The sequence below is a fragment of the Cetorhinus maximus genome, chromosome 22 (assembly GCF_964194155.1).
Source record: "Cetorhinus maximus chromosome 22, sCetMax3.hap1.1, whole genome shotgun sequence".
Classification (NCBI taxonomy): domain Eukaryota; kingdom Metazoa; phylum Chordata; class Chondrichthyes; order Lamniformes; family Cetorhinidae; genus Cetorhinus; species Cetorhinus maximus.
Window position 1 is genome coordinate 25,051,751 of NC_135900.1, and position 20,390 is coordinate 25,072,140.

At 40.2% G+C, this 20,390-nt stretch overlaps 1 protein-coding gene across 2 annotated transcripts in view; it reads right to left on the reverse strand.

The window, feature by feature from the left end:
• Positions 1–282: 282 nt before the first annotated feature.
• Positions 283–20,390, reverse strand: part of acss3 (acyl-CoA synthetase short chain family member 3) — an 88,449-nt gene continuing 68,341 nt past the window's right edge. The window contains exons 11-16 of one of the 2 annotated variants that reach the window (XM_078567938.1): positions 14,100–14,163; positions 6,815–6,896; positions 4,477–4,599; positions 4,011–4,110; positions 3,738–3,913; positions 283–662 (exon numbers count right to left, since the gene is read on the reverse strand). In XM_078567938.1, coding sequence (XP_078424064.1) covers positions 585–662; positions 3,738–3,913; positions 4,011–4,110; positions 4,477–4,599; positions 6,815–6,896; positions 14,100–14,163 — 623 coding nt within the window. In that variant the 3' untranslated portion in view covers positions 283–584. Of the gene's footprint in view, positions 663–3,733; positions 3,914–4,010; positions 4,111–4,476; positions 4,600–6,814; positions 6,897–14,099; positions 14,164–20,390 lie in introns of both variants that reach the window. The other variant, XM_078567937.1, reaches the window with a different exon arrangement.

Sequence of the window (20,390 nt, forward strand, 5' to 3'; positions counted from 1 at the left end):
AACATGTGATTCAATTTTACTCCAATTTCCATGATAATATTTGGTAACAATTCTTTTTTTAGATTTTGTTGAATGTGAACAAAACCTTAAAATTATTGTTAAGGTAGGTATAAAATAGAGGCTACTTTTGTACAACAGTCATTTTTTTAAATGTTGATTTGGTACATAAAATATTTGATGTGGAACTCTAATTTTATTCCATGACCTTTTGAGGAAACTGCAAATGGAAAGTGACTTCAATTAGCAACGTGCAGATGGTATGACAACAGTTTCACTCATTGCTTCATGAGATATGTGACCTTTTATTTACAGTATAGATCATACCTGGAAGAAAGCCAAAAAGTAAAATACTTTAAACACGGCTTAAATTTGTAACATTATAGATAAAACATATATTGTATTTGACCCTTTCAACGTTGCACAATTACAGACATAAATATTTATGTTATATGCCATAAAGTTGAAAATATAGGCAGAAATTAAGATTTGGAGCTTCTATATTAGATTCAGGGATAGAGGATGGATAGAGCACGGTTGATCACCAGGAAGAAAAGTGATTATAATTCATGATATGGCACTGAATGTTAAGGTATAATTTTGTTCTGCTTCAGAATTCCTTCAATTTCCGAGAAAATATGAGGGTCTTCAATGGTTGGTGCTATCTATGGAAGGAGATGAAATGTTAGCCATTTGGTAGTACATAGCCTGAATATTGCTGAAAAAAAGAGCTGTCCTGATGAGTGCTAGATGAAAAACTTTGATAGCATGTCTATTTTTTCAGCAATACACAAGGTGAACAATGTTAACCAAAACAGTAATATCATAACATCCTATAAAATCAACAGAATAATTTTAAACCGGTTTTCTAGAACAAATGTTAAAAAAGAATTGTATTCTGCAATTCTATGAAAGGAAAGAAAGAAATCCCAAAATTCATTGACCATGTGCTTCAAGTATATCAGTCAGGTGCTATCTGATAATCTTGTGTAGAGCTCCTTTGATATATTACTAGTGAAGTAACATAAACCACAATAATAAAGAGCTGACAAGAGATATAGATAAGTTTACTGTAACATTTAGAAATGTGACAATCTAGTTATTTAAAGTAATATTTGAGTTTTTATTTATGATTGGAGATGTTATTCAAGAGCACAAGATAATTAGCCCATCTTAGTTTGTCAGTCCAAAAGGGTTATAAAGTACTCCGATTACAGTATTCAACAGGTCTAAACAGCATTCCAGGGTTTTCTCAATCAACTGCTTTTCATGTATAAATAGCCAAAGTGTCTGAAGTCTTTCCTCACAACTCACACCTTTAACATTAGGTATTATAGATGTTAAAGAAGGGCCAGGATTAGTGAGAATACAAAAAGACTTACCAAAATGACAGTTTAGCTTAACGGAATGGTTTTCCTCTAATGCCACTGACCATTGGAGTAGTCCTGTAATCTGGCACCACTGAGAGGGGAAACGTGGCATGTGAAGGAACAATGGAAGTGGAATCTGAGGTTTGGTGGAACAGGGTGTGGGCTTTAACATATTGGTAGAGAATGTGGGGTTCTGCTCATTGGTAGGTTCCTGGGGTGAAGTGAGGGGAGGGTGTGGGCCTGACAGCACTGAAAGTGCAAGGTCCTGGATCTGGCAGAAGTGGTTTGTGGGTGTCTAAAATATTTTAAAATCAAACATTCAATTCATCATTTTGTGATTGGCTTATGTCTTCCTGTCTTGGATGTGTATCTATCTTGTATTTGGCTCTCAGTCTCCTTCTCCCTTCACGTATCTCTGACTCTCTCTGCCTGTATCCCCCTCTCAGTATCAGCAGTCACTAATGTTTTGTTTGATTAACAACACAATGTTTATCTGAAAAGCTTTCAAAATTAAGTTGATTTGTTTTGGGGACAAATTAAGATGAAGAAAGAAACCATTTTGGTCTGGTTTTCTCTGGTGAAAGCCCTGGTAAACAGAATTAAACTTTGAAATTTGCTCTCTAAGCCTTTCTTCCAGCCATTTTGAAAACAAACAAAAAACAGATACTGCTGGAAGCTAAAGAGAATATTGGAGTAGATGGGCCAACCATCCAGGAAAATTGTGCATATTGCACATACAGGATCTGCCATTGCTTAACAGTATCATGGTTCTGGGCAAAAATATTAAGTCCAAGCTGAAGCTTTTGGAAAAGCTGAAGACTTCAAGTAAAAATTCTAATGAGATATTACATGACACAAAAGACAATCAATTCATAAATGTAATATGGCAAAGCTTATACTTCTTTATGTATTGAGGAATAATTTGTATGTGATGCTTTTCTCAGAATGTATTTTGAACTGTTCATCATTGATTCCTTTGTTTTCCATTGGTTTGTTCTCCTGACTGCTCATTCAAGGTTTTCTTAAGTACCTGTAGTTTCTTGGCATTTTTCAAGCTACTTTCCCCAAGTTTCATATGCTAAATATTTCTTCAATTCTGATTTGTTGTGTTTTATTTTTAGCCCATAAAGTTAGTTGCTACAGGAGCTAAATGTGATACATACAGCGTGCACTTCAAAATTTTTAACATAGCATAGATAGATAGATGGATGGATGGATGGATTTATTTTATTTACAAAAGTATGCTTGTCTGTTTTTATTGCGCTCCTATGCTGTATTTTGGAGCTATGATGCACATGTTAAAATTCCATCTTGGCGAATAACTAGCTCCAAGGAGACAAAACAGTGCATTTTAACTTTGATGTGTCGTTAGAATTGCTAAATCTCTGATTTTAATTTCAAGTCAACATATTATGCACCCAGCAGCAGGTGAAATAACGTTGTTACAATTATGAGGTTTATAAAATTATTATGTTGTGGGCTATGTCTTTAAATTTAGGTTAAAATGAAGGGGTTATGTAACTATTTCAACTCTTGCCTGACAACAAGCTTGGCTTGGTCAAGAGACCTGCTGAGCAAGGGGTGAAGTTCTCACACCTGGGAACAAAAGGCAAGGGCTAATACTAAATAGACTTACTGGCTCCAAACTTACGGTATAGAATAGAGAAGAGGCCAAAAAAGCAGCAGTTGGTGTGGTCAGCAGAGAGAAGAGCTGCAGGTTCTTTGAGAGTTACTGAAGCCTGATGTGAGCGGGAGATGATCTCTAGTTGAAGAGGCACATTCCACAGCCAACTGAGGAATCCAGGAGATTCGTCCTGGCATGGCCAGGGCATAAGAAGAATCATCAGGACAGGCTTTACTGATGGGAGTGGATTTGGGAAACTCTCTGAAAACTAGGAAGCGCCTCGAGACGGTCACTACTTAATGAAGTCGCTACTTAATGAAGTGGGAAAACGTGAATCCATTGAAAGCTGAAAGCAATTGCAGACTGTTTGCTATAAGGACTGTAATTATGAGGAGATTGTGATGTGTGGTAAGTATAAAAGAATAGCATTCCTTTCTGTAATTTTAAAGCATAGGTTGCCTACAAAAATAGTGCTTAGTTAATAGAACTATGGTCATTTGTTTCAGTAAAAATCTTAAAATGTGAAATCTTGTCATGTCATCCTTTCCAGCTATTAACTGGAAATTTGAATTTATTTTTAAATGTTATCAGTCTCTTGGGGGACATAACATTGTTTAAACCCATGCAAAAAGGTATGTGAAATAAAGTTGTCACGCGAATGGCAATCCAAAGGTGTTATTAAGAAAAGGCTAATTTTCAAAATCAAATGCATTGCTCCATAAAAGATAGTAAAAACACTAACTTACTGAGTAAGGCTTGCCATTTGCAACTGCTGAAAGTGTAGAGCGAGGTATCTTGCCAGAACGAGTCTTTGGTAACATTGGCACAAAAACCACTTTCCTAAATGCAGCAACTGGACCAATGGTGTCCCGAACAATTTTAATCATCTCTTCTGTGAGCTCTTCAAATTTCTCAGTCACACCTGGTTATACAGTTTTCATAAAGTTGATGAAGCTATTTATTTGAATGTTAAGTGACGAGGCATAACACTATTTAATACGTAAAATTAACGGTCTCACCATTCCTTAAAACACATAAAGCTAGCGGAACATGTCCCTTCGTAGAGTCCTTGAGGCCTACCACAGCACAGTCTGCTACAGTTGGATGTGTGATGATGGCCTGAAAGGACGACAGCAAACATATTCAATAAATTATTCATTTTCTTACAATTAAATCTTGTCCAACATTTTAATAGCATTCTTACATTCTATGTTACTGAATTTTAATTTAAAAAAGTAAGGAATTGGTGACAAAGTACTATTATCAGTTAATTCATCAAGTGCAGTGTCATCCAGAGGAAAGATACTGTACCAAGACAGAGCACCTATTCACATTAGGACAGCATAACAATGCGATGCTATCACAAATAGGGCTGATGACTTCTGGAGGTACCCAAGGTTGTGGGTCGCCTATGTGCAGGAAGTGCAATTTTGGGAAAAGAGAAAGAAAACTAAATGGGGAAAAAGGCTATTAAAATAATATTACCTCTTCAATAGCACCAGCTGAAATCCTGTGACCTGCCACATTGATTACATCATCCATCCGTGACAAGACATACAAATATCCATCATTATCCATATAGCCAGCATCCATGGTATCATAGTAACCCTTGATAGAGATATAGAGAAAAGTTTAAAATCATGAATATAAGTTTACTTAACTGCTCCTGTACTATTCAAATTTTCTGGTTACCTGTTGAGTACAATTTATGAATCATGTCCAATGTCATTTTTTTGATAAATACAGCAAAATACAAGAGAAGAGGGCATTCAGTGCAGTGCATACCTCTGCCACTCTGTGTTAACTCAACATTATTACAATAATGCAGCTCTCCCTTGAGGCTTCTCCCTGTCTGGTTGATAAGCTATAACTACAAAGCTGAAAAAAGAAATCATTTTATAAAGAGCTTCCATCTCACCAAGGAGGCGCCAGGCCAATCCACATACAAGAACCTGCTCTGAAAACTCTGCTCACATTTTGATAGCTGTGTCAAATTTTATCACAGCAACTGAGACAATCCATAACATTCTAAAACAATCAACATTCTAAATAAAACAACCTACAACATTTAAAAAAAACTCAGTGTCCTATCTCCCAAAGTTAACAGATCCTTTATAAAAATTCCAAGATCCAGATCCATATCTTTGTCTAAAGCTAATCAGTTTTCCCTTGGGCCATACCCTATCTATGTACCAAGTTTTGTTGAAATCCATCCATTAATTTTTGAGATACAGGCCTGGATTTTCAACTTCAAGGCAGGTTGGGAAAATTCCCACTCAGCCCGCCCGCCTCAGGAAAAAGTGCCCACAAAGGTGGAATCTTCATTGCTGAGGGGCAGGTGCAGGTTGGAGTTGGGCCAGCTGACCCAAGAAGTGCGGTACAGAGGAGGGCTGTTTAAAAGGCCTGCCTCTGTGCCATAGGACTTTGTCCCAGTTAAAATAAAAACACAAAGACCCTCCATCCCTCACCCCTCATACCTGTATGCTTGGCTGTGAGCTCAGACAGCTATTAGAATACTAAAACACCTGCTCCCCAGAGGAATCCTTGTTTGATTGACAGCTCAGTCTCTCAGATCTCTGCTGTCAATTCCGCAATATATGTTTACACAAGTTGTGTTTTCAAGGGTTTGTGGGTTTTGAGGCTTTAAAGAGCCTGGATGACTGACGCTTTTATTAGCTTGTAGTGCAGGCATTTTTTCAAAATAGGAGAAAGTTATCAATGAATTACTTTTTTTCAAAACTTCCTTTACAGATAATACTATAGGGTTCATTAGTTCTAGAAAGTGTACATTGGGTCAATGGGCATGGAAGTGCCAGAGCTTGGCATGGGGGGCATGAGGGGCCATGTGGTTAGGATGGTGGGGGTGTAAGTTGGCATAGGGGGCATGAGGGGGACATTCTGAAGTGAGCTTTTAAAAGGTCCCCTCATGCAAACTAGGGTTAATGACTCCTCTGAGGGGCCATGAACCACGACTCTTTAAAAACCTGGCCTGACTTCATGAAAATTGCGGAGGAGTGGGAGATACCTATCTCCACAATGGAGCCGGCCTTGTTGGGGAATGCCAAATGCGAGCTTTTGACAGGGGCAAGCGCACACCCTTTAAAGGCACTCCCAAAAATCAGGCAGCCCGGGAATAGGGTCAGGAAACCCTGAATTAGGTCCTGCCCGCCAATTTTAAAAGACTCCCAGGTCAAGCCAACTTTGTGGAAATCCAGTCCATATTGTTTATGGACAGACAAAGAGACTAACAACCATGGTCAAAGACATTACCTCCGCCCACCTTCAGTGGCAGGGGTTAAAACCTTGTGCCCCACTATAGGGAGCAGCTGTTATTATTAGTATGGAGCAGGAATTTATACCTTGATAGTGTTGGAAAGCTATCACAGCGGGTGATCAGATAAAGCCCAGGGCAGTGGAGGCCCAAGGTTACGTTCTGGGGCCTGGAGGAACATTTCTGCTATCTGATACAGGCCTCAGGTTAAGGCTGCAAGCAGATTCCGACTTAACTGAAGCACCATTTGCATGTTTAAATGAGAATCCTGCTACCCTCTGGTAGTTGTCCCTCTAACCTGCCTATTAATAGTGGGATTAAGGTAGCAGGATAAGAGAGGAAAGCTGCACAGAGTATTTTAACTAATTGCCCACACAGTTTCTGCCAGATCAGTTGTTAAAATTTCCTTCTGGATGCCAAAAGCAGAAAATATTTCAAACGCCCGGGGTGACAACCCTTACTTTGAGATTCACCAAAAATCCTAAAATGCTAAACTGTTTGCTCATCTTGGAGACTGCATTCAAAGTAAACTTTTTGAAGTATCACACTTACTGGGTATTTAGTGAAGTAAAGCTCTTTGAACAGTTTTTCATTTTCCCAAAGTGTAGTCAATGCACCTGGAGGCAAAGGTAACCTTAAAGGAAACAATGGTGTTAAAATAGGGATATTGTGACGTTTTTTTTATTTTTTCATGGGATGTGGGTGTTGCTGGCTAGGTCATTTATTGCCCATTCCTAATTGCCCTTAAGAAAGTGATGGTGAGCCACCTTTTTGAACCACTGCAGTCCCTGGGGACTAGGTACATCTACAGTACTGTTAGGAAGGGAGTTCCAGGAATTTGACTCAGCAACAATGAAGGAACAGTGATACCTGGAAAAACTCAGCAAGTCTGGCAGCATCGGCGGAGAAGAAATCAGTTAACGTTTCGAGCCTTCATGGCCCTTCGGCAGAATGAAGGCTCAAAACGTTAACTGATTTCTTCTCCGCCGATGCTGCCAGACTTGCTGAGTTTTTCCAGGTAATTCTGTTTTTGTTTTGGATTTCCAGCATCCGCAGTAGCTTTTAGCTTTTTGTTTTTAAGGAACAGTGATATAGTTCCAAATCAGGATGGTGTGTTGCTTGGAGGGGAGCTTGCAGGCGGTAGTGCTCCCATGCATCTGCTACCCTTGTCCTTCTAGGTGGTAGAGGTCGTGGGTTTGGAAGATGCTGTTCAAAGAGCATTGGTGAGTTTCTGCAGTGCATCTTGTAGATGGCACACACTGCTGCCACTGTGTGTCACTGGTGGAGGGCATGAATTATTACGGTGGTGGATGGGGTGCCAATCAAGTGGGCTGCTTTGTCCTGGATGACGTTGAGCTTCTTAAGTGGAGCAGCACTTATCCAGACAAGTGGAGGGCATTCCATCACATTCCTGACATGTGCCTTGTAGATGGTGGACATCCTGTGCATCAACAGTGAACAACTCCATCCACTGGCAAAAAATATGACTTTAAAGCAATGGAGATGCATCAAGTCACATTTGCAACCCTGTTGGAACTTGCATTGGACATTCTCAGAGATTAGGAAATGACATGTACAAGCCGGTTGTGGTCCACGCACAGGAGACTTATTGCCACATGCTTCCAATGAGAACTAATGTTACAATTGTACCACTATCAGTTGGAGGCATACATTCAAGAGTATTACAATATTTTGATTTGCACTGGCAATAGGTCACTTACTCAAGAGATTTGCCTTAATCAACATTATTGCTGAAAGACAGAAGCTGTAGCATAAAGCAGTTGACTATTTGTGATTTGATGAGGAAGCAGTTTGCCATGCTCCAGCTAAGCTACTTTAATGCCAGGGTTCAAAAATGTACCCTTAAATGTCGTATGAGAAATACTCTTTAAGCAAAAAATCATTGACATTAAAACTTATAGTTATAATACAAGTGGCTATCATTTATTTCCTTTTGTGCCTCTATGAAAGCACTGACATACTGTACCTTTTGGTGGTCCCACATTGCATATTCTACTCAACACTTCTCTCTGTTTGTTGCAAGTTAAGAGCTTTATTTTGAAATGACAAATTAGTAGGGTGCAACTCTTCAACTATATAGCATTCGGACAGTGAGGAAATTCCCAGCCAGAGCAGTTTTCTAGAGAAAATACAAGTAGCTGGAGATTGCCATAGAATATTTCCCTCGCCTCCATCAAAACGTGCAAGGAGCTCATGGAGTTCCTTATTACTAAGATTCAGACCATCCGATCAGCTGCCTCTGCCACTTCCCTCCCTTTCCCAGCCCACACGACCAAACTTCCTCCAAAGCTTCCCCCTTGCCTAGCTCTGAATCTGTATATTCTCTAAGTTTCCTTTCATGCCCTAGCCAAGCTCTTCTTGTCCATGTGACCCACCTCCTGTTCCCTCGACCCTATTCCCATTAAACTGTTGACCATACAACTTTCCATCCTGACTGCCACATTAGCTGATATTGTTAATAGTTCTCCTTCCTCAGGTACTGACCTGTATGCTTCAAATCTGCCATCATCCCTCTTCTCAAAAAATCTAACCCTGGACTACTCCGTCCTTGCAAACTATTGCCACGTCTCCCACCTCCCTTCCTCTCTAAAGTCTTTGAAATGCAGTTACCTCCTAAATCCATACCCATTTTCCCCAGAATTCCATGCTTGAATCAGGTTTTTCTTCCTGTTTCCACTCCATTACCTTAGTGTCACCAAAGGGTCTACCGTCCTATTTCTCATCTTCATGCTGCCCCTCAATAATATCATCCAAAAACAGTGTCACCTTTCATATGCATGCTGGTGACACCCAACTCTACCTCATCATCACTTCTCTCCATTCCCGCTCTTCTCTAAATTGTCAGACTGCTTGTCCAAACATCCAGTACACAACGAGCAAAACTTTTTTCCAACTAAGTAATGAAGACAAAAGCCATTATGTTTGGCCATAGCACAAACTCCATTCCCTAGCCACTGACTCCATCCCTCTCCCTGGCAACTGTCTGAGGCTGAATCAGATTGTTCACAACCTTGGTGTCACATTTAACCCAGAGATGAGCTGACCATATATCCACGCCATCACGAAGACTGCCTACTTCCACCACCAGAATATAATCCGACTCTACTTCTGCCTCAGTTCATCTGCTGCTGAAACCCTCATTCATGCCTCTGATACATCTACCTTAACTATCCTAAGCGTTCATGGCTAGCCTCCCATGTTCTACCTTCTGTAAACTTCAGATCATCCAAACCTCTGCTGCCTGTGTTCGAATTTGCACCATTCTATTCACCCATCACCCTTGTACTCACTAATCTACATTGGCTTCCAGCTCCTCAATTCTAAAATTCTCCTTCTTGTTTTCGAATCCCTGCTTGGTATCACACCCTCCCAAACTTTGTAATTTCCTCCAATATGACAACCCTCTCAGATTTCTGTGCTCCTCCAAATCTGGCCTCTTGAGCAGCCTAATTTTAATCACACCACCAGTGGCAGCCGTGCTACTAGCTGACAAGGCCCAAGCTCTAGAATTCCTTTCTCAAACTTCACTGCCTCTCCTTCTCTCTTTCTTCCTTAATACGCTCCATAAAGCCTTTCTCATTGGCCAAGCTTTCGGTCAACAATCCTAATATCTCCTTACATGACTCAGTGTCAAATTTTGTTTGGTAATGCTCTGAAATGCCCTGGGGCAAGGTGCTATATAAATACAATTTGTTGCTGTTGTTTCCATGTGCTGCTTTAGAGATTCCTCTGTAGGAAGCATGAGGAAGAATGGTTATCCTGATTGGGCCTCTTCCCTTTGCCCCCCCCCAGGTGTGCATCCAACTTGGGAGGAGGCGGGTCAATGAGTTAATAAACATTAAAGCATAAAAAGAACATTTCAGAAATTTCCCCAAATAATTGTAAGGCATTTAGTCTCTACACAAGGAATCACAAAAAATTTCCTCTCTATTACATTGTGACCGAGGTTGATATAAAACCTGCGTAAAACATGGTAATGTAGAAATTCTGCTTCCTTTTGGGGTAGAGTTCTATGGCAGGCATGATGAAAGAGAATAAATTTGGAATGGAACAAATATCACCCAAGTTTTCACTCTGTTAACAAAGCCAAACAAAATTCTCATCCAGCAGGTTACAATATTTTTGGGAAAGCTAGCAGCACTGTACTGTGTCCAGACATGTGAAAAGCTTCTTCAAGATGCATACAGTGTATTCATTGATGATTATTTTGCCAAATGGACCTCATTGCATCCTCACACCTTTGCAGCTATTTCAACTGGCATATGAGCCAGGACAAAAGAGGGTAAACTCGGTTTCCTAGGAGATTTTGTTGCCTTCTCCTTCAAATGGATCAGACATGGAGGGTTTTCCTAACATCAAGGCATCATCATTTCCTCTTGGAAAACAAACACTGGCCTGCACATTCCTCCTCCTTCTTACTGACTACCTGAGCATTGGTGAAGTGAGACCCCTTGTGAGAAATCATGGGATTGCAAATAGGATACTGGCTAGGGACGTAGGTGCTATTAAAAATGTTCTGACTTTGGGAAATCCTACAGTGTGAAAAAATTGTAATTGTAATTGTAAATTAAACTGTAAAAATTCTGCTACCAGTTTTCCATGGAGAAAATGGTGAAAATATTTACCTTGGCAAACAATGCAATTGTGCCTTGAAAATTGACTTACATTGCTAGTATCTCTGTAGTGGCTTGAAATGAACCTGAAGCATACAAGCTCATGGCTGTGGTGACTGTGACAACCATTGGACTGTCATCCATGTGAAGATGATTATGTAGAACATATGAACATAAGAACTAGGAGCAGGGTTAGGTAATTCAGCCCCGCCATTCAATACGATCATGGCTGATCTCATTTCGGCCTCAACTCCAATTTCCCGCCCTCTCCCCATAACCTTTCAATCCACTACTAATTAAAAATCTGTCTATCTCCTCCTTAAATTTATTCAGCGTCCTGGCATCCACTGCACTCTGAGGTAGTGAATTCCACAGATTCACGACACTTTGAGAAAAGTAATTCCTCCTCAACTCTGATTTAAATCTACCACCCTTAGCCTAAAACTATGGCCTCTCATTCTAGAATGCCCCACAAGGGAAAATATCCGTTCCACGTCCACTTTGTCTATCCCCTTTAGCATCTTATATACCTCAATTAGATCTCCTCTCATCCTTCTAAACTCTAGTGAGTATCGGCCTAAACTGCTCAATCTCTCCTCATAAGACAAGCCCCGTATCTCTGGAATCAATCTAGTGAACCTCCTCTGAACCGCCTCCAATGTAACTACATCTTTCTCAAGTAAGGAGACCAAAACTGTGCATAGTACTCCAGGTGCGGTCTCACCAATGAGAATTATACTATATTATATTAATACTATATTCTCAAGGACAATGTAGGTCAGCTTCAACTAGAATGAGAAAATCCATCACTATATCCAATGGTAGTTTTCCTCAGATAATTCCTGGGAAGGTTTGTCTGTGCCTGAATGCACAACGGGATAGGTAAAAATGGGTGTGGGCTGCTCACCTTTGCAGCAGCAGTCAAGATGTTGCTACTAACTATCTATGTAAAAATTGCTAAATTCAAAAGGTTAAACTTTTGTTCAGGATTCTTGCCCTCTGAAGTCCAATTTCAAAAATGTTCAAAGTGAAATTCAATCACTCCCCCTTTTCGCAGTACTTATTATCAGCATAAAACTGGCCTCACCCTCATCACGCTATGTGCAAACTACTTGCAAAGCACACACCATGAGAAAATTAGGAAACTGCAGTTATTATACTGCCATTGCCATTAGTTTTAATATTTATACCCTTTATGTGGGAATGCTTCAGCCTGGTTTAAAAAGCCATCTGAAAGATTGTGCAATGCATGGGATAGGTAGGGAGCCAGCTGAATATTCATTTCCACACAATTTCTCAGCCCTAATTGCTTGTTCCATGCCAGTGTCCACAGTCGCAAACAACAGAAAATATATCCTCCAGTTATATTCTATATATTAGATTTTGAATACTAAATACTAAATCTATTGTACTCCTCAAAACAGAGTAAAATGTTTCCACAGGTTATATCCTCAGAATAACAGTGACAGAGCAATTTCAACTGATTTTATAAATTATTCATTTAATTCTTTTTCATTTATCAGTTTTCTACCATTTTAGAATATGGCACAACTAATTATGAAGTGCATCAGCCACAGTCCATTATAAGTTACAATCTACTCTTGCTTATTCAATGTAATTTAATTTGAATAACTTGGTAATTCACATTTGAATTACTTGATCATTCAAATTTGAATTGCACATAAAGGGCTGCTATAACTTTTAATGTAATTGTTTAATTCAAGTGACTGGATAATGAGAATTTGAATTCAGCCAAAAATGACTTCTAACCATCAGGTTGCATTCAACCAAGTGTAGCACTAAGGAGCCCTTGTAAAACTGAAGTCAATGGGAATTGGAGTGGTGGTGGGAAACTCTCCACTGGCTAGAGGCACAAAGTAAAATAACTGATTGCTAGAGGCAAATCATCTCATTCCAAGACATCATTTCAATAGATCCTCAGGCCAACATCCATGTTTTCAGCTGCCAACCATTGGAACTTCCCTGGGCCAAAACATCACAGGTAAGAATGTTTGCTGATGATTTCACAGTGTTCTGTTCCATTCAAAATTCTTCAGATAGTAACATATTCCATACATACACATAGCAAGATCGGCCTGGACCAATAAATGGTAAGCGAAAATAAAAGCAAAAAACTGCAGATGCTGGAAATCCAAAACAAAAACAAAAATACCTGGAAAAACTCAGCAGGTCTGACAGCATCTGCGGAGAGGAACACAGTTAACGTTTTGAGTCCTAAATGGTAAGCGACGTTTGTGACAGGCAATAATCGTCAACAACACAAGGGGGTCTAACCATCTCTCCTTGGTAATATAATGGGGTTATCACCACCAAATCCTCCCACAATCAAAATTCATTGGTCAGAAACTCCACCGGGCCTGCCACATAAATGCTATGGTTACTAGAACAGGTCGAAGGCTAAGTATTCTGCAGTGAGTGGCTCACCTCCTGACTCACCAAATCTTCTCCATCAAGACAGAGTCATGAGTGTGATGGAATACTCTACACTGGATGGATTTAGCTGCGACAACGCAAACGAAGACCTGCACTATCCAGGTCAAAGCAGTCTACTTGATCAGTACCCCATCCAATAGCTTAAATAACCACTTCCTCTACCATTAGGTTGCCGTGACTGCAGTATGTACAAAGTACAGTGCACTGCAGCAACTTACTAAGGCTTCCTCAGCAGCATCTTCCAAACTTACAAGGTTTATCATCTGGAAGGACAGGACAACAGGTGCCTGGGAATACTTCAAGTTCCCCATCCAATTGCACATCATCCCGACTTGAATGTATTGCTGTTCCTCATAATCTGATGCTCCTAAATTCCGGAAATAGATACTAACAGCATTGTGAGAATACTTTCACCACATGGGCAGCAGAGATTCAAGAAGATTCACCACCATCTTCTCAAGGACAACTAGGGATGGACAATAAATGCCAGTCAGTGATGTTCATATCTTGAGAATTAATATATCCATAAAAAGGTGAACAGTCTCACTTGAAATATTACTTCTCATTCCTAACAATGGCATGATGTCTCATGGGTCTGGACTGGATTTTAAAAGTTTGATCAATACATTGGGGTCGATTTTCATATTCGCTGTAATAAAAGAAAGGTAGGATCTGTTGACTTAAAAGGAATAACAATCTTGATTGCACCTTAGAATAGCTATTGTTTTTGAATTACTAGTAATACTCACTTAACCACAATAGTCCCCAGACTGTTGCAGCTCATTTCCTTCCGGTCATCGTCCAGAATCGTAACTACAAAATAACAGAATATAAAATCTTTTAATAAAGCAGATTAAAATTTGCATCCTAGATAGATCAATACTCCATTCAATTTGTTCTTAATACAGTTGATGCCTGCAAAGTGGATAGCCATAATGGATAAGAAATGCTTCTATTCATCAAGTTATCTACATTATTAAAGCCCATTAATATTAACACTAATAAATATACTGGATTTGGGGATACCAGTAAAGGAATCCAATTAAACTGATCAATTTAGTATAATGTTAATGTTAATCAAAACCTGATCTACTAAAAGGAGTAATCTGTGAACCAAGATTATAGACCAATTAATACAATATCTTTTTGATTAGTGACTTATCCTGTTAATATGATTGGTACCATGAAAGACGGTTTAATAGTGGGGAAGTGACATCCATTAGTGCTGTATCCTTTTGATGACAGCTGCCTGGATCAATAGAAAACTTCAACCTACACAATTCTGCTGGTAACTGTACTTCTCCCACCCCCAATCAAACATTTTCATACCACTGCTACTTACAAAACTTCTAAAATGAACATCAAATCCTAAAAAGAACGGATGAAATATATGGTACAGTCTGAAAGGTAGTCATCAGAGTACATTGTAACCTTATTTCTCCACACACCCCTTTACCTTCTGCGCCTACTGTTGCAGTGTTACAATCTACTTATGGAAAGAAACAGGCTACAGATAACTGAAAGTGCTCATCTACAGGGTCCAACTGTTCCCGCAATGAAAAAGGTAATTCTGGTCAAAAGAAATGCGTGAAAGTACTCGGCATGATTTTTTTAATAAATATTTTTTTTCGTTCAGTGAATGTTTTTAAAGCAGTTCATTGTTAATAGAATCTTTAATAACTGTGAATGAATTACAGAGCATTGCTTCTTTAAAAAAACATAATTATGGAAATGACTATTTTGTGAAATATGACACTAACACTTTTCAAATAAAAATATCTTTACCTGCAAACATAGGTATTTATAAAATAACTTACCACAAGAGGGATTTCACCAGCAGCAATAAACCAAAAAAAAAATTACAAGAAACATCAAATAGCATTGCTGACATGTTAGATAAATGATAAGGGCCTGAGGGTACAATTTCTGTCCCATGAATGACACTGGATTAATATTAAGCCACTTCAACATCACTCTCAGAGTTTGGGATGCTATCTCAAACCTATAGTCTGTTATCATTTGTAACACACTTCAGACTGCTTTACACAAAACAAAAGCATCACATGTAGGATGCATTCTATTTGTTGGGCCAAAATATGCAGTAACACTTGCCATCACATAGTAACGCTCTTTAAGGATGATACAATAGACTGCAAAATCAATTTATTACATCATTAACCCTTGCAACCAAAAGAAATGATATGATTTCAGATGTGGTTAATCCCAAATGTTTGTGTTTGATAATGGAAGTAGTGTGTTGGAGGCATCTAATTGCTTGAAATTTTTCCCCATCTAAATACTTGTAGGCATATGCTGCCTAGCATGCTAAACATTTCCTGTTTCTCTTTGTTCAAAGCATTAAAATGTTTAATATAAACACATTCTGTATAAAGCATTCTGCCTCTCAGGAATTACTAAAGGGCAATATATGAAGTCTAACTGTCCATTTCTTTTCATTTTGAAAAGAGAAAATTAATCTTCATTGAAGTCTATTCATCTAAATACAGCAAAGTATCGTATAACTTGCTGACTAATTTACAGCAATGAATTACAGGATAACAGAAAATAAATAAGGTGCTAAAACAAACTATCTCCATGTCAGGAGAGGCCAGTGCATTAACTCAGGAATAACTGACAGGAGCACAGATGAATTGATATTTGTTGCAATTCATAAATTGTAAGTTCTAATGAAAGGCCATTGACCTGAAACGTCAGTTCAAAGTGATTCTTAACTCCTGAGGGTTTACTTCTGTTATTTTTCTTTCTCAGCCTGGGAACTTCTGGCAACCCAGAACTGTCCTTCAAAGTGAGAGCATCACAGAAGACTCTCCCTCTAGCGCAAGCTGGCTGAATCTTCCAAACACATTAACTCCTCACAAATTTGTTTTTTTCAATCCAAATGCGAGTTCCCAACCACATTCTGGCACAGTGAACCATAGAGCCTTTCAGCCTCTTGCTGCTCGCTCTCTCCAATACCCTGTCAGACTAACCTCTCCATGGTATTTAGTGATACTCTAAGAAATCCTGTGACTCAATATCAAAATGGTTTCCTCTGTACCCTTCCCAATTCAGAGCCCATCACTATGGCAATGTGCATTACATGGGCTTTGTATCCAGGTAGAGATGCTGATTAGCTATCCTTGAGAGCACAACTCTTTTTATATTGGAAATAAATGAACAGTTTAAAGCATAAATGTTTACAACCCAATGTTCTCTCACAATCTATCCACTGTCAGCACACAGGCTGCTGTCATTGTCCCAAAATGTGAACATCTTGCACCTTCTTCCCATTAAAGCAATATAGGTCCCCTTTAATCTTTAACAATAAAACCACCCAGGTAATCTTCAAAACAGGACACATGACCTCTTCATTTTAATTAAAATTAAAGACATAGTCACAAAACATAACAGTCTTGTAAACTTTGTCATTGTAACAAAAGGAATCTTGGGAAGGCTGTCCCTCTGGTCTCTCACTTATACCTGGAGCTCCTGCTGCAGGATCTGAGGGAGTGCAGTGAGGCGATCTTTCCCAAGGACCGTGGGGAAGAAGAAAACCTCAACAACCAAACAGGCATTGGCGAAAGTGGCTGAGGGAGCCAGCATCAGAAGTGTGGCCCCTCCAGCCTGGAGACAGTGCAGCAAGAGGATCATGGACCTCGGTAGGGGAGGGGGCAGGGGGGTGTTTCGGTTGATGTGCAGTGGCATTAATTAATACCAAGCTCCACCCTGTACTGCTCTCCTCAGAACACATCTTGCAGCTCCACTCAATGCTTTCTCTGCAGGCACCTGCATGAAGTAACATTCACACCACACAAGTGTCAGGCAATGACCAACGCCCATAATAGAGAATCCAACCATCACCCCTAGCATTATATAGCATTACCATCACTGAATCCCTCATTATCAATATCCTGTGTGTTACAATTGACCAGAAACTGAACTGCATTAGCCATATAAATACTATGAGTACAAGAACAGGTCAGAGGCTAGGAATCCTGCAGTGAGTAACTCATCTAACTCCCCAAACCCTGTCCACCATCTATAAAGCACAAGTCAGGGGTGATGGAATACTCTCCACTTGCCTGGATGAGTGCAGCTCCAACAACACTCAAAAAGCTTGACAGCATCCAGGACAAAGCAACCCGCTAGATTGACACCCCATCCACAAAGATTCACTCCCTCCACCATCGACACACAATGGCAGCATTGTGTACCATGAGAGAGAGAGAGAGATAAAGAGGGCAGGAAGGATCCTTTCATTTTCTACCTTTCCTCAGTAAGAAGAGTGGAGGCCTTGGTAAGTAGGACCTGGTGAGTATTTCTTCTGTCCATAATATTCCCTAGAGGAAGTAAAAGGAGTAATTTAAGGGTAAGCCATGACAGGGCAGCTCAGTCAAGTGGAATGCTCCTCCTGTGCAATGTGGGAAGTCAGGGACACTTCCAGTGTCCAGGAGAACCACATGCGCATGAAGTGTCTCCAACTGCAGCTACTTGAAATCCCTGTTTCGGAGCTGAAGCAGTGGCTGGAGTCGCTGTGGAGCATCTGCAAGGATGAGATCTTCGTGGATAGTATGTACAGTGAGGTGGTCACACTGCAGGTAAAGAGCGCATAGGCAGAAAGGGAATGGCTGACTGCCAGACAGAGTAAAGGCACTAGGCAAGTAATGCAGGAGTCCTCTGGGTCCATCTCCCTCTCTAACAGATTTTCTATTTTGGATAGTGCTGGGGGACATGGTTTCTCAGGGGAATGCAGCAAGAGCCAAGTCTGTGGCACCACAAGAGGCTCAGCTGCACAGGGTGGGGGGAGAAAAAAAAGAGTGGGAGAGTAATAGTGATAGGGGATTTTATCATAAGGGAAACAGATAGATGTTTCCGTGGCCGTAGACATGATGCTAGGATGGTATTTTACCTACCTGGTGCCAGGGACAAGGGTATCACTGAGCGGCTGCAGGACATTAGAACCATAGAACCATAGAACACTACAGAACAGAAAACAGGCCATTCGGCCCTTCTAGTCTGTGCCAAAATATTATTCCGCTAGTCCCATTGATATTCTGAAGAGAGAGGCTGAACAGCCAGACGTTGTGGTCCATATCGGTACCAATGACATAGGGAAAAGGTGGGATGAGGTCCTGAAGGCAGAATATAGGGAACTAGGACACAAGTTAGAAAGCACGACCTCAGAGGTAGTAATCTCAGGGTTACTCCCAGTACCACGTGCTAGCGAGATCAGGAATAGGAGAATAGACCAGATGAATGCATAGCTGGAGAGATGGTCCAGGAGGGAGGGATTTAGATTCCTGAGGTATTGGGACCTGTACAAGCTGGATGGGTTGCACCCCAGCAGGACCAGGACCAACATCCTTGCAGGGGTATTTGCTGGTACTGTGGGGGAGGGTTTAAACTAGACTGGCAGGGAGATTGGAACCTGAGCTGGCAGACACAAGAGGGAAACAGAGATAGAAATGAAAGACAGAAAAGTAGAACGCAAAAGCAGGAGGCAGTGGAAGCAAGGGCTAGCAGCAACTAGGGCTACAGTACAACAAATATGGAAAGATGTTAAAAGGACAAGTCTAAAGGCACTGTATCTGAATGCACAGAGCATTCACAATAAGGTAGATGAATTAGCAGTGGAAATAGATGTAAACTGGTATGACCTGATTGCAATTACGGAGATATGGCTGCAGGGTGACAAAGGCTGGGAACTGAATATCAAGGGTGCTCACTACTTAGGAGGGACAGAAAAAAAGGAAAATGAGGTGGCGTGGAATTGTTAGTTAAGGATGAAATCAGTGCAATAGTGAGAGAGGATATTGGCTCAGAAAATCTAGATGTAAAAACAGTCTGGGTGGAGCAAAGAAGCAACAAGGGGCAGAAAACATTAGTGGGAGTTCTCTATAAGCCTCCATACAGTAGTGATAAGGTAGGGGATAGCATTAAACAAGAAATTAGAGATGTGTGTAACAAGGGTGCTACAGTAATCATGGGTGACTTTAATCTAGACATAGACTGGGCAAACCAAATTAGCAATAATGTTATGGTGGATGAATTCCTGGAGTGTGTACATGATGGTTTTTTGGACCAGTATGTCGAGGAACTGACTGGGGAAGACGCTATCCTAGATTTGGTGTTGTACAATGAGAAGGGGTTAATTAACAATCTTGTTGAGCGGGGTCCTTTAGGGAACAGTGACCATAACATGATAGAATTCTTCATTAGGATGGAAAGTGAAGTAGTCTGAGCTGAAACTAGGGTCCTAAATCTAAACAAAGGAAACTATGAAGGTATGAGGCGTGAGTTGGCTATGATAGATTGGGGAACTTCATTAAAAGGCATGACGGTGGATAGGCAAAGGCTAATATCTAAGGAACGAATATATGCATTGCAATAGTTATACATTCCTTTCTGGGACAAAAACACAACAGGAAAAGCAGCCCAACCATGGATAACAAAATAAATTAAGGATAGTGTTGCATCCAAAGAGGAGTCATATAAAGTTGCTAGGAAAAGTAGCAAGCCTGAGCATTGGGGGCAGTTTAGAGTTCAGCAAAGGAAGACCAAAAGATTGATTAAGAGGGGAAAAGTAGAATGAGTGTAAACTTGCAAGGAACATAAAATAGACTGTAAAAGCTTCTACAAGTACGTAAAAAGAAAGATTTGCCTGAAACAGGAGAATTTATAATAGAGAACAAGGAAATGGCAGAGCAATTAAACAACTACTTTAGCTCTGCCTTCACAGAGGAAGACACAAATAACTTCCCACAAATACTAGGCACCTAATGGTCTATTGAGGAGGAGGAATTGAACGAAATTAGTATTACTAAAACAATAGTGCTGGAGAAATTAATGGGGACGAAAGCTGATAAATCCCCAGGGCCTGATCATCTATATCCCAGGGTACTAAAGGAGGTGGCCATGGGAATAGTGGATGCATTGTTTATCATCTTCCAAAATTCGGTAGATTCTGGAACAGTCCCGGCAGATTGGAGGGTGGCAAATGTAACCCCACTATTTAAAAAAAGAGGGAGACAGAAAATAGT